The sequence below is a fragment of the Hirundo rustica genome, chromosome 1 (assembly GCF_015227805.2).
Source record: "Hirundo rustica isolate bHirRus1 chromosome 1, bHirRus1.pri.v3, whole genome shotgun sequence".
NCBI classification, from domain to species: domain Eukaryota; kingdom Metazoa; phylum Chordata; class Aves; order Passeriformes; family Hirundinidae; genus Hirundo; species Hirundo rustica.
The window spans coordinates 62,186,760-62,212,525 of NC_053450.1; the positions used below are offsets into that span (position 1 = coordinate 62,186,760).

Sequence of the window (25,766 nt, forward strand, 5' to 3'; positions counted from 1 at the left end):
TACAGACCTCTGCTGGGGTAGAGGAGCTGGGACAGGGCTGGAATGGCACAAGGGCAAAGGCACTACGTACACAAAGTCCAGAATGTTAAATTAAAACGATGTAGGCTCGTGTCTTCCTTGTGCTTAGCTCTGACAGTTCTGGTCACGTACTAAGAGATAATGCCTTTAGTGTGTCCTTCATCAAGGAATTTTAAATCCACAATTGTCTAGTGCTATTTTATAATTAGATTAATCTGAAAATACTGCGGAAATAAAACCTAGTATCTTTTGTTTTCAGAAAACTATTAAATCCTATTTTTATTCACACTTAGAACAACAACAAAAAAGATTTACATGCTCTGCAAATCTACAATCATAGCTAAACATAGCAATGGTTTAACATTTTATTAAACTGGTGTGCTTTATGTGCTGTTTTTAGTGAATCAGTGAAAAATTGTACCTTACATCTTTCTTTATTTATTCAACCTATAATCAAATTGCACTGTAGCACTTTCATTCAGTCCTTTAAGTCAGGAAACTGATCTCATAATTAAGTTTTCTGCAATAAACTATTTTACAAGAAAGTAAGTACATACACAAAATATAATGTGAAAGTGGATTCACATTAACACTGAATGCAGTGCCATATAAAGACAGTTCTAAAGGAGCCTGCTTAGGTATTTTAAGTGATGTATGTTAGTATATCCAGCATTAATACAGCTCTGCAGGTTTTGGTATAAATATCTTTATATAGCATTGCAGTGCACTGTGCAAACATATTCCACAAGAAAAATGTATTTGCTGACAGCAAAACCAGCTGTGACAAATAGGTCAGTAAAAAAAACCAAACGAAACCCATGCCATTAAAAGCTTCTTTCTTCAAACATGACCTTTAATCCTTCTTCTTTCAGAAATCTTGCATTTCCTCATGTCCAAGTCTTTAGAAAGAAATATGCCTAGCAAGTATCAATGTCTATTGAACTTCACTCAAAACAGCATTGCCAAATTTGCCCACAAATATTTCAAACCTGTTGATCCCAGAGCAGTAATGACACGCAAACACAGAGTTGTCAATTACTTAAGAAGTTTTGGCACAGTGAGAGTAGGAACTGTGATTTCTTTAAAAATTGGCACATAGTTTGGATTTGGTTGGCTTGGACCTTGATCCAAAGTTTCAATGATAGTCTGCTTCATATCTCTGCTGGCATCGCCTCTCACTGTCAGCAAAGCTGCAATGTGGTCATCCCTGCCAAAGGAAAAGGATAAAACTGGCATTAGGTGGCTTTGCACAAGTAAGATTTTGTCAAAAACAGCACTTCATTGACAATCCTTTCACTCAGTTTCAGCAGGTACTTTTTATTCTTAATCAGATCTCTACTCACTCAGAACTGTTTTTTCCTACTGAATATAAAGCACTGTTTTGGCCACTTTTAGGACTCTAAAACCCATTTTATCCTTCCAACACACTGAACTGTTTTCAGTATTGCTCTGCAGTACTTAAGTAGTTGTAACTCCTAGTCCAGATCACATACATTGTATATTAGCATTTTTTTCCACAAGAAAGTGGTTACATTCTAAAATATGAAAAATATGAACACATTTTCACACTGTTTTAAATTTCAAAATTTGTCCAAACCCCAAGGAAATTATGATGTTATCTATACATATATCAAATCTAAGGGTAAAGAGAGTTACCTGATATCTGGGTATTTACTGACTAAAGTTGAAACTTCCAGATAGAGTAGTGAAGGATCAGTCAGCTTGATAACCTCTGCAATGGCTTCAATGATGTCACAGAGTCCTTCAGTGTCCTCTCCAGAGCCCTGCAAAAATAAACAAAAAAATATTTAAAATGCCCCAAAACAATAGCAATATCCCTCAAACCTAAAAATAATCCTTTAATTAATATTTTGTCTGACAATGCCCCTGAATTTCCCAAAAAGCTGAATTTTCAGACATTAAAAAAACCAAAATATTTGTGAATTGTCACCATAATCCTTTTCTCTCGCTGCTCTTCATTCAGAGACCTGCTCCGAGCGTATCAGTGAAGGAAGTAGTGTCCTACAAACAGTATGTTGTATTTATCCACATAGTGATACATTCTAGTCTTCAACTTTGGGTAATTAGAAGTGTAAACATTAGGAATAACTGAAATGAAGGCCAGATATCTTCTGAATTTCTTCAAAACTGGCCCTCTGTTAGATTCCTTCAAGTCATCTGGCCACCAAAGCAGTTTTCAGCAACTGATTGATTGAACTGTATCTATTTAAACTCTGGACTATTTTAGTAACCTTAATTCAAGGTCATCTGGTTCTGCCAATCAGGTATGGCTTGTTTCCTTTATTCCACAACCTCTTCCATCAACTACCTTCGTTTTTCAGGCTTTATCTTTCTGTGCATTCTTTTGTCATCTGTTGGCCCTAGGAGCCCTTCTGGAAGATCCCTGTTCCTTATGCAGTTAAAACTTCTAGGCCTGTCTTGAATGTTGATTTTCAAATACCTTTTTTAGCCTGTCTTTTATATTTCTACTGGTCTTTAAATGGAGTCAACACACTTGTCTTATTGATCCAAATTAACGCTGCATGCTCATTAGTTAATAAGTAATGGCATCTACTAGATGCCAGTTCAACCTTTCTTCTGGCCAGGAAAAGCAAACAGATTTTTTTTCTTTTTAACTGCTTTTTTCTTTCACTTACTACTATGAATTCAGGGTACCTATGTCTCTGAGGCCATTCAAATATTCAGCTTCAGAGAGCTCTCTAAACACAAAGCAGTAGAAACTGGTGCTCAGGAATTTTAGCAGCTGGCCTTTGTGTTCAGAATCTCTGTCTGTGTCCTCAGCTGGCATCTTTGATATTCCCAAGTCACTCAACATTTTGGAGACAAGGAGGTTTAATTCTAGCCATTTCCCCCAAACAATAAACATGTGTGGTTATGGTAAATTACCAGGTTAACAGCACTGCCCAAAGCAAACACTTACAGCTGCAAGCTTCTTAAACAAAAATCTGAACTGTTCTGCTTCTTTGATCATTCTTTCTGCACCCTCTTTTCTCTCTTCTGCATTCTTGAAAGATATACGTTTTAGCATGATTGCTCTGATGTATTCCACAACTACTCGCCGGTGGGCCTCAAGAGTCATTGTCTGAAAGAAATGAAAAAGGTGGTGGATTGTGCCAGTGATACCTGCAGATGTAGCCTTTATTTTTAGGCTTTGAACTATGTATTTGCACTTAAACACCAGTATACAATTTTTGCTAATACAGACTGAGTTATTTTAGATTTTCACAGTGCTAACAAATTAAAACCTCTCCTTCCCTAACACAGCACAAGTCAGTCACAAGAAGCAACAAACCCAAGACATCTTTAATGACATGTCTGAGTTTTCTGAGGAGCACCAAAGAACAATCACTCTCTTAAGTCTTTCTTGACTGATTTGCGGTTCTGCACTTGTCTCTTTATGGGAAATACCTACTGGTACCTGGATGAAGCATCTGGTATTGGTGCAAGTGTAATGCTGAGGTTTGGAAATAAAGAACAAAACTAAAACCCCCAAACCTTCACATGCTTATTTTTCAACAGGAATATAAGCAAGAATCCTTAAATCCCACAAGTGCTCAGGTGTTTTTTCTTCCCCTAAAACATGGTAGCAGTTACTTATGGTTAAGAAAAAGCTGGTATAACAGGTAGTCACAAACTTTTTATCATGTTTTTTTAACAGTATGATCAAACTTTAGTTTCAAGTTGTTGAAACATGTCCTTCAGTCAAAATTTGCAAAAAAAAGCTTCAGGAAAGAGAGAAAAATGGGGAAAATCAAAAAGGTAGAAAACAACAGATTGCAAGGTACTGGAAGTCACAACCCTCATCCAGAACACAGAAAATACAATTTCAAGTTCTGCTCTCAAGAGTCTGCAGAAATACCAGGGTCAGGTGGTTGCTCAGGGACAGCTTCTCTTGTGTTGGTAGAATTGAAGCCAATTACACAAAGGCAAATGAACTGCACAGAACAGACTGTGGGGGGCTGACATGTATGAAAGGAGCCGAGGAACAGCTCCACTACAACTGAGAACACTCCACAAGAGCCAACAGTGCTATAGTAGAGCATTCAATTTACACATGAGGAAAACAGCAAAGCAGAATGCCTCAGATCCAGATTTCCTCTGTTTCAGAACTGTGTCCTTCCCATTGGCTACAATCTTCTTGGAGGTGCTTCGTTCATGTGGCTTTTAAAAACTGTACTTTCAAAACAGGTTTATCCAAGAATATTTTAAAACCTGAAAAAATCCTGTCACAAATCAGGGAAACAAAAGCGTGGTCCAGCCTGTGCTAGAACATACGGCATCTTTATGGGAGATTTTTTTGTGCTGGGAGATAGTGGAAAAGCAGGTATGTTGAATGCCAAAGAATCTGTTTGTAAGCTTCTTCCCCACAAGGTGGCAATAAATGCTACACGATGAAACATATGTGACTGCAGAGATTGGTATTAACACCATAAAACTTAAGCCAAGCACTTGTACCTCACAGTAACAAACTAAATTTGAAAAAGAAAGCTGTTCTATGGATATAGACTAATTCTGGAACTGACCTAACTTATTTTGTGCACTTTTTCTGGACTGTAAATACATATATAATAAGGCCTCTAGGATCTGCAAATACTGAAGGTTAAGAGGTCACCGGAGAAACTCTGAGCAGTTCCCTTTGTCAGTGTGAGAATTAAGGTAAGAAAGTCTCCAAACCATACACTTATTTTATCTTTTAAGCCCTTCTAAAAACTTCTTCAAAAACCTCACTAAATACTGATCTTGCTAGCTTCTATCGGGTTCCTAAGTGTTGGACAATCATTTAATGCTGTCTTATTACATAAACCTGCCTTTTTTAATCTTCCACATTACTGTACTTGCTTCTATCAGTAGAGAAATCCAGATATCCTTTGACAGACCAGAGGGAAAAGTACCCCCTAACCTAGCACATCTACTGTTATAAGAGCACTTCAAACACAGCTATGTACTTCTTAACCCTTAATGGCACCAAATTCACTATCCTTCCTTGTATATATTAAAACTAGGAATTACTTGATACGTGTTTATTAAAAAAAAGTAATTACAGACCAGCAAAACTAGTTTCAGAAGAGCTAATTTTATCGGACTACAAACTTCTGAGGAGAGGTAGGAAAGTACAAACTGGTAAAAATATCCCGTAATATGCCAAGAAGTTTCCTGACTAAATACTGCAATTTAGATGCATCTTTGACAATATTATATGCCTATGAACAACAACAACAAAAAAGGTAGATTCAGACTTCTGCAGTATGAAACGATGAATATTTTTTCCTTTCCAGTAATGAATCAATTCCAATTTCTGCATTCAGTTCTGAACTCAATGTGGTCAGAAATTCCAAATCAACATGATGCTCAGAGTACATTAGCTAAGTATCACTGAGTATTTTGCACCTACCTTTCTGTAAGGCTTTTTAATTTTTGCGAAGTCATTGAAATAATCCTCTACAGTGACACAGATAGTCCCCACTGCATTAGACCCCATCAGCCACTTCTTCGTCATCAGCTCGTTCAGATGTGGCTGAGAAGGTGACAAACAAGAGATCAGATCAGGTTTTTGACAGTTTCATTAGATCAGTGAGGTTACTAAAAATGGGAGACAATTTTAAGGGTTGTCAATTTCGTAACTATGCTTCTCCTACATCCTTCCTCATATGAGCCAGTCAAGGTATTTATATTAGTTCAAATTTTTATTACAAATCTAACAATACCCAGAGCATCTCTCTTCACAATTTCCTGCTGTTTCTCTAATTGCCCTGTTTCCCTCCCCATACTCCCAATTTCTTTATAGCAGTAAATTTTTCCCTGTGGGATTCTACAAAAGAAGCTAGAATTCCTAAACATGGAAATCTACCAGAAAGGGCCACTGTTAGAATCAATTAAATATATTAATTACAGGTGAACTGCACTTGCAATGACAACTTCATATCAGCAGCAGTTTCCCAAATAACTCTTACAATTCAACAATATAAGACTAAGTACATCTGCTAGAAAATATTAGCTATATACAAAGCACCTGCCTTAAGTTATGCCATGAAACCTAATGAAGCAACCTTCCAGTCTCCTACATGCAAACTATACCAGTGAAGAACAGTAATAAAGTGTGTAATAAACACTTTGCTAGCCCATATATAAAAATCACATATTTTATATATTTAGCAATCAAAAGGCTCCACAACTACTTCGTTCTGAATAATTTTTTCTTTCTAAATACTACTTCTTGATTTTTTCAGGAAAAAAATTCTAACCTCTAAATCCATGAAGACTTCATCTAGCAGGCTAGAGCAGCCTTCTTTAGCAATGATGTCTAAAGTTGCATCCATGTTTGCATGACTGATTGATAACGTGTCTTCCATGTCACTTTTCAAGTATTTTCTTTTCAGACTGATGATAGATTCTCTGTGACAAAAACAAAAATGGCTTTCATCATCCACTGATACACAGTTGCACTACTATTAAGTTTTTGGAGTACAAACACAGAAGAAGCCACAGCCAAGACAGTTATTTTTGCAAGGGGACAATGCTTGCTGCTTGCTTTGTAAGCCATAATTTACTCTCCAGCATGGTTCTGGAGTGGTCAGTGTAGACTACTTGTGTGTTGGTAGCAAACTGCTGATGACATGTAGACCTGCAAATGGCAGCAGTTAAGGATGAACAGGAAGTTGGATTGTTCATCACTACAATATGTGCCACGTTCTGATACTCTTCACAGAAAGTCTGCCTTTATTTTCTCCAGTTCAGTTCACCTTGATCACATTGCTTGAAGGTGATCTGTGAGAGATCCAATGTAAGAGAAGATGGCCGGACTGAGAAAAACTAACTGAAATGACCTTTTCAAATTCTGGAAGCTGAAGATAAATTTTCCTTTGGCAATGAAATTCTTGGAATAACAAGTGGTTTTTCACCAGGAGGAGCAATGGCTTGGTTTGCCAAAGGTAAAAGCAATCACAATACCTACCTCTTAAAACAGTGCTATCTTTAAATTCGTTGCCTTTGTTTAGTCAGCTAAGCTATCTTAACTGAAACCCTCTTTGTAAACAGAAGAGAAGTTTCTGGGAAGAGGTACTATTACAACTGAAATATCGATAGCTATTTTTCTCACAATACTGCAAGAACATACAGACTTACTTGAAGGTTTGACAGTTGTTGATGACTGCAATCATGTACTGAACATAGCATTGAGGATACTGACGATTTTTAAGATGATCTTCTTTATATAATTGTGCTTCATCTTTGTACCTGTAACACATACAAGGAATGGCATTGAACAGACAAATCTGTAAGAAATCAAATACACACACAGGATCAAGCATTTGGGTCTGTCAGGTATTTAGAAGTATTTTATAAAGAGTGTGTTGCTCATGTGATGCTTAGTCTTTCTGTTCTGGGTAGAATCCAGCCAAGGAGGTTGGATTTTTTTTTTCCTTTAAAGAAAAAGTTATAAAATTTGAGATGTAAAAGAAAGTGGAACTGACTCAAAAAATTAAGAGCCTTTTGTAGACAGAAACTGAAAGTGCCACTCACCAGTGCAGAGGAACTTTTGCAGTGAAATCGGGGAAGGAAAAAAAGGAGGAAAAGGAGGGGGAAGAAAAACTTGGTTGGCATGAATGTGATAGACAAAGCAATAAAGAAACATCCAAACAAAAACCCAAATATTGGTACTGAAGGAACAAAGAGAGACTGAGGTAGGATAAAGCATTTGCATTTAAAACATTATGTTACCTGGTTAGAAATGAATTCATTTGCTGAAGACATAGAATGAGTACCTTTGTTTTCAAATCTTCATTTATCTGAGCAGCCACCTGAAGATTCTGCTCAAACATCTAAGACAAATATAGTTTAATTATAAAGAGAAGCCTTTATCAGTGGTAAAACAAAGACAGAACTCCTTTCTTGGAGTCTTGGAGACTCACTAACACCAGCTCTACAGATGCTTTTTGTTGGTTTTGTTGTTTTTTGGGTTTTTTTCAGACAAACCCAATGACTAAACCAAAAGGCACTATTTTCACAAGTGTAATTAATATATTAATACATGCTGCAGTGTTCTCCTGATACTGAAAACAGCTGCATTTTTTTCTTCAGCAAAACAATACTTAATCTCTTTAATTCAGCAGTGCTTTGGCTTTACAGTGTATCAAAGTTCTAGGGTCCTGCAGTTAGTAATGAATAACCTTACAACTCAATTCCTTTGCTTCTTCCATATATGAAAGTAGTGAGCTCACATTAGTGAATAAAGGAGCCTCTAAACTTTAGAAACCCAAGCAGATACAAGATCTAGGTGACTTACAGGCAACTGTGCTTGAGAGGAGAGAAACTAGAAAGGAAGAATACAAAGCCAGGTGGAAACATGAGCTGTCTCTATGCTAAGATGATTTTAAAAATTTCAGTGCTACATGCCTCTCAGCACTGCAGTCCTTCTCAGGATGTCACTAGAGCCAATTATCAGCCACCAGTTTTTTTGACATCACACGCTTTCTGAAAATGTTTACATGAAGTAAACCTTGGCACAAGTACAAACTAAAAGAATATAGCAAAAATCCTGGTATAAGGTGGAAAAAAAAAATAAAGTGGGAAACAAACGCAGGAAGAAGAGATTATCTATCTTTCATTGAAGGTACCTAACACAATATTTACAAAGAAAAATTAGAAAGTGAGCATAATAAGCTGACATTTTACTGGTTGATAAGGATCACTTTCAAAACTTTCTACTACCGCCAACAGGGTGGTGCAGGTTTGGGTATTTTTGCAGCTATTTTTTTTAAAGGTTCTTAGAAATAGCCTCAACTTTTCTGTTTTTTATTTGGACAGGCATTCATGTTAACTGAAGTAGTGTTTAAAACAGTAAGTTTCAACTTTCAATGGAACGTTGTATTCTAGTATTAAGGTGTTTGTATATAATGAATAATTTATAGTAACAAATACATAACTACCTCAGCACCATATTAACAAACAGCCTTAAACTCAGCACTGTATTAACAAAAACTCTTCTAATGAGTCACATTTCATCTGGTGGGCTTATACTACAGCTTTTCATCAAGAGTAAAAGCAGCTCACTAAATACAAATATCAATTAAACAGGCTGGGGAAAATATGTTTCTGATCTACACATAAAAAAGAACTATGCCTTTAGGCATTGAATTAAAGAAAGTAAACAAAAACCTTCAAAGAAACAACCCCTTCAACTAACAGCTCTACAGGAAAAAAAACCAACCCACTATACTTCAAAAGACAGAAACAATAGTATTCCAGAAAGTTTGGCTTCCCCTCCATTCCTCCAAATCCATGTACTGCTTCTATATTTTCTAGAACAGGTTGTCTTATACCTGAAAAACAATAGCTGGGAGTGTAGTCTGATAGTACCCATCTTGATCTGCTTCTGGTTCAGTTTCTTTTATCCAGTCCTTTTTATCTGTCTCCAGTGCTTTTCGCAGCCAGCCAATGATGTTAGACTTCATTAAATAAAGCAACCAACAGAAAAAAAAGATTTAATTTAACACAACAAAACCCCCTGCTACAACATCTAGAATAGCAGTTATTTCTGTAATGAAGAGTGGCATTGTAATAGATAATGCTGACCGCTCTTGCCATTCCTACAGGATATAGGTAACAGACAAATTCATATTTGCATTGACAAAGAGAAAGGTTAGTACTAGAACACAAACGGTGTACTTTGAAGCTTAGGCACATTTTGGAAGGGGAGCACTCCTAACACAGGTCAGTTTGTCAGAATCAACATATTTACTAATTTTGGAAGAATTTATTAAGGCTCAGGCTTTAGTTTTCAAACTAAGTTTTTCCGCAGCCAAAAAAAGTAGGGTAATACTTAATGTAGGAAAAATAGCACATATCTGCCTGTACTTCCTTTTACACCTAGGTTTTAGGAAACTGGTGCTCATTACTGCCAGGGACAAAAGCCCAGGATTAGATTAAATGGGTTGTGCTTTTTGGAACACAAGTGCTGCAGAACACAGCAATGTATAAAATGGCTGGCTCTCCTCCCATCTGCCTAGCACATGGTCCAGCACACAGACATTAAGAGCAACTGGGTTTAGAAGGAGATTAAGCCAGTTTTCTGCATGACACATACCACAGACCTATTCAAAAGAGTAAAGACCAGCATGCTTGCTAAATATATAATTGGATTCTTTGATTTCTGACTTGCTTGGGTTGATGATTTCTGCCTCTTTTCTGCTTTGTTCACATTTGCTTAAAACCTGAAGTAATATAAAAGTTCACACCTCTTTCCAACATGTTACAGGCATATTACTGTGCCCTACCATTCAAAATTACAAATTACTAGTAGGCACAAACAGAAAGGTCATAAAAGTCCATAGAGCACCCTCTTCAACAGTGTGAAACAATGCACTACCTTTCTTCCTCATAAATGTGGAATTGCTCTAATGAGATATGACTTGTATGACTTAATCTTTTAAGCCAGCTGCCCCGGGGACTTTCTTCACCTTAACATTAGCATTTACAGACCTTTTTTCAAGCTGAGGTGATCGGAAAAAAAGAATATGCTAGAAATCTGTTAAAATCTATTTTATTTCTCATGACATTTTTGTTGATGAAAACATCAGTATTTAAATTGAGAGTCACAATTACTTGTACTTAGCCATACAAAACTAGTTACATTGTGTTTAAAAACACTTAAACAACATCAAAAGGAATAAGGTAGAAGCGAAATAGGTAGTTTCAGTATTTTCTGCCTTAAAAGAAAGACACAGCCAAAAAGTAAAACCAGCAAAAAGAAAGCCACTCTGTTTAACATAGTAGCAACTTTGTTTTATTTAGATTCTTTAAATAATATAAAGCAACATTCTATATGTAATATTTTTCAGTAGGTAAGGAAAAGACCAATTCTAAAAAACCAATATAGGCGCATTTTTTCACACTACGTGAGGACAAAATTAATTCAAAGGCATTCCTTGAATCAAGGCAAAAGTAGCTTGAGAAAACAAACCTTTTTGTTCTAAAGGTAAGTGCAGAAAAATAAACTTGCACAAAACTCCTAGTAAAGCTAATGGGAAGTCGAGCCTCTACTGACAACTTCCTTGAGTCATTACAAGGTTTGTATTATTGTGATGAGTATAAAGTCCAAGTAGCTGCTGTTGCTGGACATGTTTTAGTAGCTGACACATCCAAAGAAACACAAAATTTTTCCTCCTCTGCTTGGCAGAGCTCCCGAACTTAGGAGGAGTAGGAATCCATTGAACAATTTAAGAACAGAAAGTCCAAAGTTACAACTACCCAAATGTCCACTCTTGGAGGCAATTAGTGGATCTGACTGTTACATAATGCTTGCTTTGCCATGAAGTTCACCAGTTTCTAGTGACTCTTAGGATACCAAGGAAGCAGCGCCTTTATATTTAAGACAGGCTTGAAATGGCATCCACAAAAGAAAATTAAGCTCATGCAGTTCACAGACGTGAAAGGAAAAAGGCTGTTAAAAGAATCAAACTGGCAAACATGAACATCCTGATTAGCTTGAAAAGATCACATCTGTATCAAATGCTGATGTGGTTACTATGGGGACCAAACTGCCTACAGTGTCTTTTTAAGTGCTAACATACTACCACTATGGATTCAGGCATATGAAGACTGGAATTCCTTCCTTTCTAATAAATTATTATTAATAGTCTGTAAAGTGTAACTACTCCTTGAAATGTCATCATTTACGTATATAAAATCATCCGATTATGACTTTATGAAGAAACTCATGTATAGGATATGAAAAGTTTTATAAAAGTGATGGTTTTGGATTCACATTTGTCACAGCTTTCCCTGATGGAGGAGCAGCACTGAGGTACTAATGCAAGTATAAACTCATGTGAATGTGCCTTTGCACTGGTATTACTCACAGTGAGTGTTGACATATACTTGCTGAGAAGCTGGTCTACCACATTTTGTGAAATCAGATCATCCAGAGAATTTACATCCACTTCAGGAGACAGCTCTGAATTTCCCATCATCTCTGCACTGAATTAAAAAAAAAAAAAAAAAAAAAAAAAAAAAAAAAAAAAAAGAAGAGTAAAACATTGCAGATTAATAAAGAAAAATGAGATAAAAAGTTAAAAATTAAAAAACTATGCAACCTCTTCTGTATGATCATTGTAAAAGGCAATTTTCCAATACCTACACATTTAAAGAAGTTTTTAATTGCAACTGCAACAATAAATGCATTTACAAGAAATGTAAATAAAACTAAATGAATGAAAGATCAAAATGTAAAAGCTACAGCCCAGGATATAGTAAAAAAAATTATAGACATTTAAATATACAACCTTTCCATGCATTCCTTACTTTTATGTACAAGCATTAATGATTACATGAAACTAAATAAAAGCCTGTGAGCTCTTTGTAGGGGAGATTTTCATATACCTCTAAAATTTCAGCGGTGATGACACACAATTTATACATTTTGAATTTTAGAACAGTAAAATTCAGTGACAAGTATGCATTACTGTCCTCAGATCCTCAAGGCTTCTGTTTTGGTACTTGTATCACATCCATGTAAAAATTAAAATGTATTAAAAGAAAATCTACCTGTGCTTCCTGTCTTGGTAAAGAATATAGCTAATCTAAGAGGAAGAAGCAACTTTCAAGACAAATCAAAGGTGCACTTCATGTGTACTGGATAAGAGCAATTGTATGCAAAAAAAAGTTCTTGATTTTATAGTATTCGAAAGAAACCAGAGCAAAATATTTTGACAAGGATTATATAAAATTAATACCTTACAGTGATATTTTGCATCTATATAAGATCATACCATGAGTGGCTTGTGTAATCCAAAAACCCCCAAAGCTATTCCAAAGCACATCATAGCAAGAACTCTTAATATTTCATGCTCATAAAAATCAATAAGTAAAACCCACACTCTTCAGAGAGTGATTTATTAACAGCTGATGGAAATATATTCAATCATAATAACATAAATTGTTTCACATTCCATTTATAGTGTGCTTCTCAGAAGCAAACCACAAATTCTGTATTTGTAGAGGCTACTATAAAAATAAATGGCAACTTAAATTCCTAAACAAGTGTCCAGTTTGTATAGTTCTGCAAATTGAAGCTGTTTTCTGGGCACATGCAGGGAGTCAGCACAGTGTTGCTTCCACTTCCTGGAAAAAATAAATCTCAAAGTACTGAAAAAAACCCACTACAGCTACCAACTTAAATATCAAAATTCTTGTATTTGAAACCATAAAAGCTACTGTGACTGAACAGCCTACACTAATAGCATCTTCCTGGCTTGTAAGAAAAGAGATTGAAATTATTTTAAGTGGCTCAATCTATTCAGAAAGTGGATTCCATTCTGTTGCTGTTTACAGAAAGAACACATGTAATAGCAGGACCTGCTCTAGGTTGATTTAGAGGAACGGTGAGAAGCTGTTTATAGCACTGTGCCATGTTAGAAAATATTTCTAGCCTCATTATACATCATTATCACTGCTGACAAGGCCACATTAACCTTTTCTCAAAGCACATCACCTGAAACTCCAAAACAAAGACCAGAAGCTTCTACCTCTGGCCCACAACACAATAGTTTTCCTACACAAAATGTCTCTTTCTTGACTGTCACAACCAACATGCCTAGGCGAAAAGAAGTGACAGACAACCCTCTTCCAAGTGGCACAAGACTTCTAACTGTTGGGAAGTTATTTACCTTCAACAAGAAGTTTATAATCAAGCTGAAATTTCAAACATAATTGTATTATTTGGAAAGCGGCATTTTAGAAAGCTTCTATTCTGCCACCAGTCCTGCTCTATCTGGTGAAAAGAGATACTAGGAGATACTAGGTCCAGAGACAGCATCCAGCTATATGTATAGTAGTATTCCTTCTGTTTCTTAAAGTGAACATTATTGATACCGTCTGTAGCAATCCTGGTGAGCTCCTAGCAGTTTTGTCAACACTTGATCAGTATCTCATAAAATGATGCTATGAATATGAGCATCGGGATCTTACAAGACTTAGAATTTTCCTCAAACATAGATTACAGTCCTGGTCCCAACCCAGCACAGATTTAATAATAACAATAGTGTGTTTCCAAAACTCTCATTGACTTCAACATAAACATGAAAGAGAAACACACCTAGCACAGTAAAATTCCCACTCCAGTATTAATGGCTATTATTCCACATGTAGCATCACTTTATTTCTGAGCTGTGGGTTGTGCATATTTCTAAAAGCAGCTTCCATGCAGACACGCTCTGATAAAGAAAATCCCACGATTCTTTTGTAACTCCTATGCTGCAAATACTGAAAAAACCAGTTGTGCACGACCTTATCAATTCATCACATGGAATAAAACCTCAGTGCTTCTTTTCCATCAGTATTCTCTCAGTTGGTTTTGAAGTGCAGCTGCGATATGCAATATACAAATTTATATTTTCCCTCCATTATTCACAGTTCTCATTATGCCAGATAGTCCATTTTCCTTCCTAGTTTATTATAAACATACTCCCATGGAGAACTGTTTATTGGATTGTTAAAAGATGTCCAGCAACTGTGATTTGATAAGCTCGGCAAATATCCCTGTTGAGAACTTTACTTTCCCACTCAGAAACCTGAGCTGACTTCTTCTCCCACTGTGCACTACCAACACACAATGGCTAATTCCCAAAGAATCACAGAAAATTATTTGAGTTGGCCCTTAAAGACTATCCAGTTCCAACCTGCCTGCCATGGGCAGGAATGCCACCCCCTAGACCAGGTTGCTCTGGAGCCCAGTAAAGCTGGCCTTGAACACTTCCAGGGATGGGGCATCCACAATTTCTCTGGGCAACCTGTTCCAGTAATTATAATCCTATTTATAACCTTTTATTGTAATATACAAGAATACAATTCCTCTACTGCCCTCTTGGGCTTTTTTTTTTTTTTTAAGAGAAGAGAGAAAGTCAAAGACTTAATTTTTTCTCTCAAGGTATTTTCTCTGATTTCAATCCCACTTGTTATGCAGATACAAAGGGAGAAGAGCATTCTCAGATAGCCTGTACTGCATCTATTCCTCTCACTGCTTCCCTTTCTTCACAAGACAGCCACCAGATGAGTCATGGAGCCTCATGACTTGCTTTATCAAGATTTGTTTGCTTTCTAAATAGATGTAACATTGGCTTTGCTCCCTTCCTTTGCCCCTCCAATGATGGAACACACAGATTTAGAGATTTAGCTCTGAATTGTCTAACTCATTAAGAATCTACTCTGCTTTCTGGGGAAAAGGTAGAAGAGCAATTTTAAGACCAAGAATTGCCTTACTGGAACATGACCCCCTGAACACAAATGAAGAGCCTGGGAGCAGGACTTCTGCCAAGGTCATGCATGAGAAGGACTCATATCTCTGATTTTCATTCCTGTAGAGTTATTCCTCTGGCCTTCAAAAGAAGAAAAGGCCAATTAACTCAGCTGCTTATTAGTGGCTGTATCTCTCTTATACCCTGCATGGGTATCTAAGTATGCACAAGTGGGTGTTCCTGATTGTTCCTTGCAGGGAAGAAAAACCAGGAGGACTTTGCAGTGTAAAGCACAGAGAGCTGAACACAAACCTTAAAGCTGGTTATGAGAACTGTCCAGAACAGTATTATCTCCTACCTATGTGCTTTACGGTCGTACATTCTAAACCCACCAAGTGTCTAAACCTGTTGCATTAGTGATATTGAACAATTGAAGACATCAAAAGCACACACAGCACAGAAACTGGGTCAATGCCAGCTATTCAGAACAGGATTACAGTCATGAGCCACAGAAAGGCTAGCAGCACTTTTTCCCAAACAAATCAGTTGCTCTAGTAACTACATGCCAGCAAAAACTGAACAGTTGCCATTTGAGCTGTTTCTACATGAAAGATAAAAAAAAAAAGCAACAGCAACAGACCCTCCACAATGCTTAAGTTATCCCAACAAATCAGTTAAGACAAAACAAATAAGCCTAAGACTATCATAGAAAACAACTTGTAAGCAGAAATCCTTCTAAATAAACAAAACATCACACAGTTTTGAAAGAAAACCTAAAGGAAGTTACTACATTCTTTCCATTTAACAGTAATGAGGCAACTAAAGTAGTCCCACCCCCTGTAGAAGAGAACAATAGAAAGTTAATAATCGTACAGATCTTCCGGGGCCGTGGCCACAGCAAACATTTTGTTTCACACACAAACTCTCAGTCTCCTGTTCTTCCCAATACTTCACCAAACTGGTACACAAATACAAGGTGACTATAGCTTCATGCAGGTCTTCAACTGCATTAAAATTTTAAGCAACTCAAAATTATAAAATACAAACAGGTTTTAAGGAGCAATTTCCAGGAAGCAGAATGTGTAATGAATGGTAAAGAACTTGCTAGTTTGGTATTTTCCCTCTTCTGTTTCATCTTTTTGTATGTTAATAGACATGCAAATATTAATACAAACTGTGTTTTGCATGTCTCCTCTCACTGCTAACAGAAAAGATAAGGGGGCCTTACCTAGTGTATGTATTCAAAACCCAAGTTAGAAGGCTAACGATCTCATTTGCTTCCAGATCCTCTGCAGCAAGTTCTTGCATTCGGGTGGCCAAAGCTTGATGGTACATGTTTAGCAACCTGTTGAAAATGTCATAATGTGGAGGAAAGCATTGATCCAGCAGGGTCTTAGCCACCAGCAGGTCATCAAGGACATATTTACGGATGATTTCGAGATGCCGCACAAGCCACATTTTGTCAGATTCTCTGGTGTCTGCCTGAGTGCCTTCAATCCGTGTGCTCACAGTCCTCTCCAAAATATTGAACATTTTCTCTTTCCACTTCTTTGGTCTGCCAGGAGGTATGAACCCAGTCTGTTTTTTCCTGTCTAACATGCGCCGGTCAATTTTCTCCTCCCTCTCAATTATCCTCACAACAGAGACAAGCAAGGTTGGATCTCGACGGACTGTAACCAGGGATCTCTGAACCACCATCCAAAGCTGTTTTGCCAATTCCTCAGACAGTTTCTGCATATCCCCAAAGTACGTGTGGATGAGGTTCATGTCATGTGTGTTTTTGCTGTCCATGCGATACTGCTCGTACATCAGGTTATCACGAGAACACTCCAAATCCATCAGTTTCCGGTGAGCCTGCAGAAGCTCCCCTCGCTCAATCAGGTCGTGGGTCTCCCTGACTATCTCTGGAACTGAAAGGCAGGCAAAGAAGAAGGAAAATCACACACAGTACAATGCTGCTATCAAAATACAAACAATTTATACAAGACAATGAAAGTACTAGGAAAAAAGCTGGAGAACGGCTGTAGGAATTATTTTTAAATGTTTTAAAGGAAATTGTTTTGAAGCATTCAAAAAATTTTAGTAAACGTTATGTATCTTAAACATTAACTATTACTCTCCATTTTGATCAGTGGCTAAAGAAGGATCATAGTGCCAACACAATTCTCTCTCTCCCTCCTGATGCCAAAAAATAAATAAATGAATCCTGGAAAGTCTACTGTGAAACAAACGGCAGTGCTGGCCTTCTTATACATTACATAAAAGGCTTTTAACTTGCCTGACTAAAAGTCACTCACTTCATTGAATCTGAGGCTGCATAAACCAAACACACACCAAATTTTACCTCCTTCTTGAACAGTTTTTGCCTGCTTAAGGCACAAATGAAGAACAGGGATAATTACCTATGCTTCTAAATTATTTAGAAGATTTTCTGTCTTTATTATTTTTCAGTATTTGAGGAATCCTACAGAAGTTTAGGATCCTGTGGGGTAAGAACTGAAAAATCTCATCAGAAAAATTTGTCACTGCAAAAAAGGCAGCTAGTGATAAAGCTGGCAGCCCACAAAAAGTTCTAATGATTGTGTGTAACTGTCTTTTCAATCATGATAAAAACCACTTTGTTTCTAAAACATTTGATCATCTCTGAGCAAAATAACTATACTGTTTGACAGCTCCAGGGGGAGATGCTTCATACAAAAATCTGCTCAGAAAGCCTTAAAAGGTTTATTGTCTCCAATGCATTCATCTGTGTAAAACAAAACACCCCCAGAACAACTCTACATTGGAACATGCTTAATTTTGTGGATCTTTGTTTTTAACTGCTAGACACTGCACATAAAGTCTTCTCTTTCCTTTAAGTTGCACACTGTATCTGATACAGTAGAGGTTAGGTACACACAGAGAGTAAACTAATCAACCTGGTGCAGCTGGGAAGCAATTTTGCTTTATAGGTACACTTTGTGTATTAGTATGAGAAGATAAAAGGAGAGAATATACTGTTTTGAAAAAATCAAATTAGTCTGATAGGTTTAGTCCCTGTTACAAGGGTAAGATACTTAAAATTAATTTTAAGTAGACAAGTCATGGCAAGGAATTCACGATTCAAGATGGAATGCAGTGTGCTTTTTTTTTTGCCTCCTAAAATAATTTTGTACTGTTTGTACCCAATAGGCTTGCTGTAGGTGCTGGCAGCACACCAGAACTTTACATACATTCTTTCTGTATTGGTTGCTTCCATATTTCATTCTTTTATACTAAACATGTTATCCCAGCTACTGATTGCTTGCAAGAAATTGTTTTGTGTGGAATGGTCAGACCGGAATTTCTTACAGCACAGTTTAGTCTTCACCTATTAAGTGGTTACTAGCTACTTCCCTGTATGTGATGTGTAGGTCATTCCTCCTTAATTCTTCATTCCCAGTGAGGTTTAAAGCTCTCAACATTACTTGACAACCTTCCAGCTGTTAGCACTATACTAAAGTGTTTTCAGTATGTAATGGATTATATAAAGAACAGTAGATTACCTGAAAATATATTCTTGAGATTTTCTACAGCAGCTGCCAGTTGGCTGTGTTGCACTACAGCATCCTTAACATCCTTGAGGTTTTCTATAGTGTTGATGCTCTGTCTCCAGTCCTTATTGACATCTATCAAAGACTGCTGAATGTCCTTCACATCATTCAGTGCATTGTGCAGTTGGCTTAAACCTGTTCGTACTCCATCTAACTGTGACTGTATTGCTGCCTTAAATACAAAAAGGCAAAGAAAGAACCCATATTAACCTTCATAAGTTTCATATTTTCAACACTTCTCAAGATTTAATTTTCATTTCACTATCTAACATTTTCAGCAGAAAAAAAGAAAAGCATATATTATAATTTACTAGAAGTGTGCAAGCTTGCCTGTGCACAACGTTGTGTGTGCCCACCTATCCTTTTTTTGAAGTTCTCAAGCTGTATCTCATTTTGAAGGACCTAGATACAATTTATCCACCCACAAACTAACATAGGAGCTTAGGGAGATGGATTTTAAACTTTATAAAGCTATATTAAACCAGGATCAAAGGAATGAGATTTCATTGCATTTCCTTCACGAATTGATTTCAAAGGGGGATATCAAAGAAAGTTGATGTTTCATCAGAATGTTTGGTATGTACAGATTCTCAAAGCATTTTACTAAAGCACCTTACAGGAAATGCATTATAGTGCATACCTGAGTGAAAGAAATCAGATCACACCCACAGCACATTTTTTAAGTACATAGCTTTAAAAAGATGTGATGAAGGTGAAATCAGGGAAGTGGAAAATGCAACTAGAAATAACAGGCTTGAAAAGACAAGCAAGTCATCAGTGAAAACTCAGCTGCATAACTCGGGGACTTGAGGCAACCAGTAAAGAAAATGAGGCACTAATAATTTTGCTAAGCTCAAAACATGTTTTTTCGCCAGACTTTTAAGGCCCAAAAGCTTGGACAGTTGTGGAACTTTTTGTCGGATACTAGAAGCCAAAGAGGAAATCCTGGTAACTGCAAACAACATTTACTGTGTTTTAAATGTACTGGGAAAGTCCCAAAAAATGCAGTGATTTTTAAACTAAGATTATTTATGTACTTTCAAATTATGATATGCTGATTTTATTGATAAATATGTATTTTCCTGGCAGACTCAGCACAATTAAGCAGTAGTAAGGCATTTTTATGCTGTATCTATCTATAGAACTGCTGCATTAACACATTTTTCCTCTACAGGAACTGAGATAATTAGGATACTCAAACACAATCTTCTGCAGCTGACCATAAAGTATTTTAAAAAAATCACATGATCATTAAATGTTCAATACTTCTCCTTTGATAATTTCTTCTGAGGCACATCTTCCAAGTATTACATATTCAAATTTTTGCCTATTTAGAAACTCGATAATGCTGAAATGAAACCGTCAGGGATCTCAGTCTCTGACACAAACAGACGAGGAAAATTCTAAAACCAGACATCCATCCATGTTCAGTTTGTCTTCAAATAGTCAGCTGGGGCCAGGGGATGGGGTGATGGGGCAGGGAACAAAGGATGTCCCAGCCTAGCATTGTAGACTTTGCTTCCTAGAATGCATATTCATCTTTGACTGGACTGATCATCACCGTATTAAAGAAATAAAAGCAACACTAAACCACCCATGAAAACTTCTCTTTTCATGTCTTTTCAAGTGACAGCTTTCAACATTAAGCCTGGTCTCCCTATGGCTCAAATTCACAATTGCACAGCAGCTAAGAACCAAACAGGAGAGGATTCATGCATGTTTATATTCTGGAACACCGGTAACCTAGAAACTAGGATATGTGTATTTATACAGTGCTTCTTCACAGAGAAGTTCTTCCATTGAGTAAGAGCACAAAAAAAAATGGCTGCCAACAATTATAATTTTACAGGCTCTGGAAAAGATTTCCAGCAGCTTTTCTACACTGTGGACTACAGAACCCAATAGCACCAGTCTACAATGCTATCTGGTGCTCTTCCACATATCCTTTCAGAGTTCTGCTACTGAACCCCAAAAATACTGCTTCACTGAGTGCCACCAGTCTCATATACAAAAGAGATGAGTTTGATATGTTTCAAAGCAGTTTTTCCTCTAAGAATGTATGTTACATAGGAAGAAATGCAGTAGGTTTTTATGTCCAAAAAAATGGACATAACTAAATATATGGGAGAGGATTTGGAGAAGATATTTAGATTCACCTGAAGAAAATGATGACAAAGATAGCAGCCTATCCAGTCAGAAAGAACTACCTAACATGTTTGCACTGAAAGATTTCCCATGTGTTTATTCACTCAGATGAAGCAGTAATCAATTCAGCCTGAGAAGTCAGCAACTCCTCTGGTTGATGATCCTAATGTCTGTCTCTACATCTTCCACACCCCACAGATACAGTTTAAATCCACAGCAAGAGTATTTCCTACATCCTCTCTGTGCTTCTATCCATTAGAGTAATTCTCATGGGAAAATCAGCACTGCTATCCATTGCAGCACTAACGAGCACCTTTTTCAGCAATGCATCCTGACTGGATGAAGGAGTATTGAAATTCTTTTTGGAACAGGTATTTCCAACCACCTACGGATGACTGAACTAACTTAAGGCAAACAGTAGGGAAAATAGCTATAAAGTGGATTTAGGCATTTATAAGACTTAAAAAGTTTAGTCATGACTGTCTATATAAGCAGCCAGGCAAATGACTGTGCTCATATATTATAAACAGATCACAGTAACTAAACAGCTGATCCATTATTAATAGACTCTATATGCTTCCTGACTTAAATCTGAAAAGCCCAGTCCAAGTCATCAGAAAAATTTCTGTTTCTATGCTACAAAAATCAACATGTAATTTGCTATATAAAAATACCAATTTTTTTCACAGTGAAAGAAAACTGGTTTTCTTCTACTTCACACAGACTCCCACAAAGGAGGAGCCATTAAATAGCTGTAAGATAAACTAAGTGGAATATAAGATTAGATACAGTGTATACCAGCCATTTCGACCCCAGAAAATGTTTCTCAAAACACTTTTCTAAGACTCTATCCACCTGCTTGATACAGAGGTCTAAAATGACTGCTGGCAAATACCAGTGAAGGAAGAAAACACAGAACTCAGTAACATACAGACAATAAACACAGGACAACCACACTCCTATTTCAGGCTGAGTCTGTGTGTGCAAATGTGCATCCACTCACATGTACACATGTGAAGAAGTAGCAAAATCATGCGGTCACTTCCACAAGAGCCAAGAATGTGATGTATTTTAGCTATCTTCCCATAACCCATGTGAAAGTCAGTGGGTTAACTGACTGGTCCTTTTTCACATGCAACAGTCAGTATTTTTGTTACAAGTTCAGTATTTAATCATCAAGACACAGGTTTGTTGGCTGACAGGCTACACAGCAGGGTAGCTGTCTATGAATAAACTCCAGAAAGTACAGGACCTAAGAATACTTGCAATGCTTGAATAAAACATTAATAAGATGTACAACCTTAGTGTGCATTACTTTTAGGATACAAATTTTCTGGTTTGGATACAAAGCAGAAATTGAAGTCCCTGGTTTAAAACTATCCATTTGGCTGAAATGCTGATTTAAAAAAAAAAAAAAAAAGGAAAAAAAAAGACACTCAGGTTTATCCAACTTTGTACCTTGAGTCGAGCTTCCACTGAAGCCTTCTTACGAGCTTCCCTTCTGCGATACTGTTCCACTTTATCCAGCTGATCAGGACGCTGCAGCATTCCTGCTACTCTCTGAACAGCTGTTGCAACTGCTTCCCTATCCGTTTCCTCCATGGTTAATTAGGCTCTCAGAATGCCTTCATTACTTAACAGGACTGAAAAGGAATAAAACATTTTTTTAAAACCCACCTTTCTTCTTTTGATGGCTATGTGAAATTTCAAAGTTAACAGCTGGAGAATTAACTTTGGCAGTGAGACTTGACAGAAGCATCATTAAACTGCATTCTAAATAGAAGTCATTGGAATTCTACAAGAACTGCATTTGAAGGCACTTACCTTGGTCTCATTAGTGCCCCCGAAATGTTTTTGATTGCTGTTTTTGCATTTACCTGGCTCTAAGTTTGAATTTAAAACAAAACACCACCAAAACACCCACCACCACAAAACCAGCAAATCTTCATTAAAATAAGAGATTATAATTAATTCAAGAGTAGGTAGGCTTTTTAAAAGGGTAATGAGACAAGCATAATGGGATCTTGTAGAAAACTCAAGCAAAAGTCCTAACCCATCCTGAACTACAATTGGGTGTAGTCCCAATACACAGTCCTCCTGGAGCAATAGATCAAATTTGCTACCAAAACTGGGGAGAAACATAGCAGTGGAAGCTCGAAACCCAGAGACTTAACAATAGAGCACTTCCATTTAGGCTTTTGATGGATAATTTTTTCATTTCCTACTCTTGTTTCAGTTCTTCTCGCAGCACTGGTCCAATCCACCAGGGATGTAGGGAAAATTATTCAAGTGTTTCACCTCAGTCTCCAGCAGAATTTCTACTGAAGCCAAGACATGCAGGCAAACAAGTATGGAGAAAAGGTAACATCTGCTGTCCATCAAGGCAGACCTGTTCTCTCAAACTTCATTAGCTACCAACAGCAAATAGGGACGATCCCATCATCAAAGATGCATAGCGTCCACAGACCTCTGAAGAACGTATCTGGAGCTTCTTGTTGCTTCCAAACTATTTCCAATATTTTATGGGTTTAGTCTTGCAACTAAGCGGAACATTTTAGGTTCTGCTGCCAAAGCTGGAGATTATACTTTCTCATACCCATATTATTCACTGAAATTAGATAACCTATTTTCAGAGTAATCTGCATTTATAGATTCAGCACATCACTTAATCTCAGCAGAACAGTGATCTAAAGAACTGTTTAAAGAACTATTTAAAAGCTGTTTAACAGATCTAAAGAACTGATCTAAAAAACTGTACAGCACTGAAAGAGCAAAGGCAAGAAAACTTGTGGCACAAGAGAAAGGAAGTTTGATAAATGAAGTTAACACCCCCCACCCAAAAAATTCTAAGAAACAACTGAAGCTAAGAAAATTGCTCACCGCCCGTCACAGGCAAACTAACACTCCAGCCAGTCTCTGAATAATCACTACCCTGGAAACAAAAGCCCTATATTTTATCGCTAAGTATGATATACACTAGGGAATTTCCCTTTGGCCAGTTTGGGTCTGATGTCCCCACTGTGCCCTCTCAATCTCTGCCCATCCCCAGCCTGCTCGAGGGGAATGGAGGGCAGATTAGGCAAACAAGAAAGCCATGACACTGCACAAGCTCCCTTCAGCCACAGCCATAAACCACGGTGTGAGCAGCATTCTTTTTGCCACAATCCCAAAACACAGACTATTATAAAGAAAGTTAACTACATCCCAGCCAGACTCTGTAGAGCAGTAGCAAAACTCCTAATTTTAGAACTTATCATGGCTGAAAAACTTTCCAGGCAAGGTTTGCCCATGAACTAGTCTGTAAGAACCTACTTCTATGTCTCAAGTTCCGTATCTCCAGTACCTTCAAGAATTACATGCATAAGTATGAACTTATTCCAGAATTATTTGTACAGTGTAAACTCCTGTACTTCTTTCCTACTGGCCTAGTTAACTCAAACCATGTTTGATTTCTTACTCTTCATCTAAACACGCAAGATCTATTTCCATCACTTATGCTTTGGAACGAATACTTCAGTTTTGTCTGGCTCACTCCACCTCCAAGCTATAAGGGCTCTACTTTTTTTTAATGACACTTTTAAATATGAATTTACTACAGAAATAGTATTCTGCAGCAGAGAGCCTTAGCCTGAATTACTGCCTTTATTAAAAACTCTGAATACACCCCGCAGAGTTACAACACCTTTAGCTCACACATAGCCACTACCCAGGCACATCAAGCAGACCTCGTCAGCAGAATCAGAGGCCAGCATACTGTAACTAACACGTCGAGGCAGACAGGCTCTTGTAGAACCACCCAAAAAGAGCAACAAACTTTAGGAAGCCATGTCAACTTCATACTTGAAGCTGTGAGTCAAAACTACATCTTCGGCGCAAAACAGAGGCAGAAGTGAACACTACGTCCCGAGCCGACTCTGGAAGGCTCCAGCTGCAATCGCACCCTTATTCTCGGGACCCACGCTCCAGAGCCAGCGGGGGCGACAGGCTCCCAGGGGAAGGCCCCTGCCCCTCTGCAGAGGAGCTCCTGGCCCAGGGGAACGCAGCGAGCTCTCCGAACGGAGCTCGGGGGAAGCAGCGGCGGCAGCCCCAGACCCACCCGGCTCCTCCCTGGCAGAGGCGGCTCAGCTCGAATCATTCGCACCGACGCAGGTGCCCGTCCCTGCCGGGCAAAGGCCGGAGACCTGCCCACGGGCACGCCGAGCTCCTTCGCCCTCTGCCGCGGCCCCGGGACAGGACGAGCCCCCGGCACCCCCTTCGGCCCCGCCATCCCGACGGGCTCCCCCGATCGCCCCGGCCCATCCCTCCCCCTCCGCTTCCCACTGCCAGACCGGGGTACCTACGGCCCGCGACAGCCTGGCAGGGGCCGGCGCGGCGGCGCTCACCGGGGCAACGGCGGACACAAGGCGGGGAGCGGCGGACGCGCGGCCGCCACTTACCGGGGCCGCGGCCGCCCCTGCTCGGCAAGGCGCTGACAGCCGCCGGTGCGCCGGCGCACGCCCGGCCGCGCACGCGCACCACGCTGCCGGCGGCGCCGCCTCCTCCCGCTCCTCTTCCCCTTTTTTTTTTTTTTTTTTTTTTTTTTTTTTTTTTTTTTTTTTTTTCTCCTGTTTAAGAGGCGCGGCGTGTGCTACTGGGGCCTAGCTCAAAACCGCCGAAATAGGTTAATTTTTTTTTTTTTAAATAAATAAATAAATGAACTTCACGACTCCTGTGAGGTGTTAGAGCTTTGGGTTGGAGAGGTCGCCTACTGCAGTGGGTGTCGTCTGGAGGAAAAAAGGAAGCA

At 38.2% G+C, this 25,766-nt stretch overlaps 1 protein-coding gene across 2 annotated transcripts; it reads right to left on the bottom strand.

The window, feature by feature from the left end:
• Positions 1–270: 270 nt before the first annotated feature.
• EXOC3 (exocyst complex component 3) lies at positions 271–25,478 on the bottom strand. Of its 2 annotated transcripts, none has more exons than XM_040074222.1 (13): positions 25,366–25,478; positions 22,442–22,626; positions 18,791–19,010; positions 16,495–17,176; positions 11,895–12,012; positions 9,357–9,482; positions 7,756–7,856; positions 7,162–7,272; positions 6,282–6,432; positions 5,432–5,554; positions 2,960–3,121; positions 1,675–1,802; positions 271–1,225 (listed from the first exon to the last, which is right to left on the bottom strand). In XM_040074222.1, the coding sequence occupies exons 2-13, from the start codon at positions 22,583–22,585 to the stop codon at positions 1,054–1,056; spliced, it is 2,238 nt and encodes a 745-aa protein (XP_039930156.1). In that variant the 5' UTR covers positions 22,586–22,626; positions 25,366–25,478; the 3' UTR covers positions 271–1,053. The 2 variants fall into 2 exon arrangements, with proteins under 2 accessions (XP_039930156.1, XP_039930164.1); XM_040074230.1 differs by having other exon boundaries at positions 25,420–25,467.
• Between the last annotated feature and the right edge of the window lie 288 nt (positions 25,479–25,766).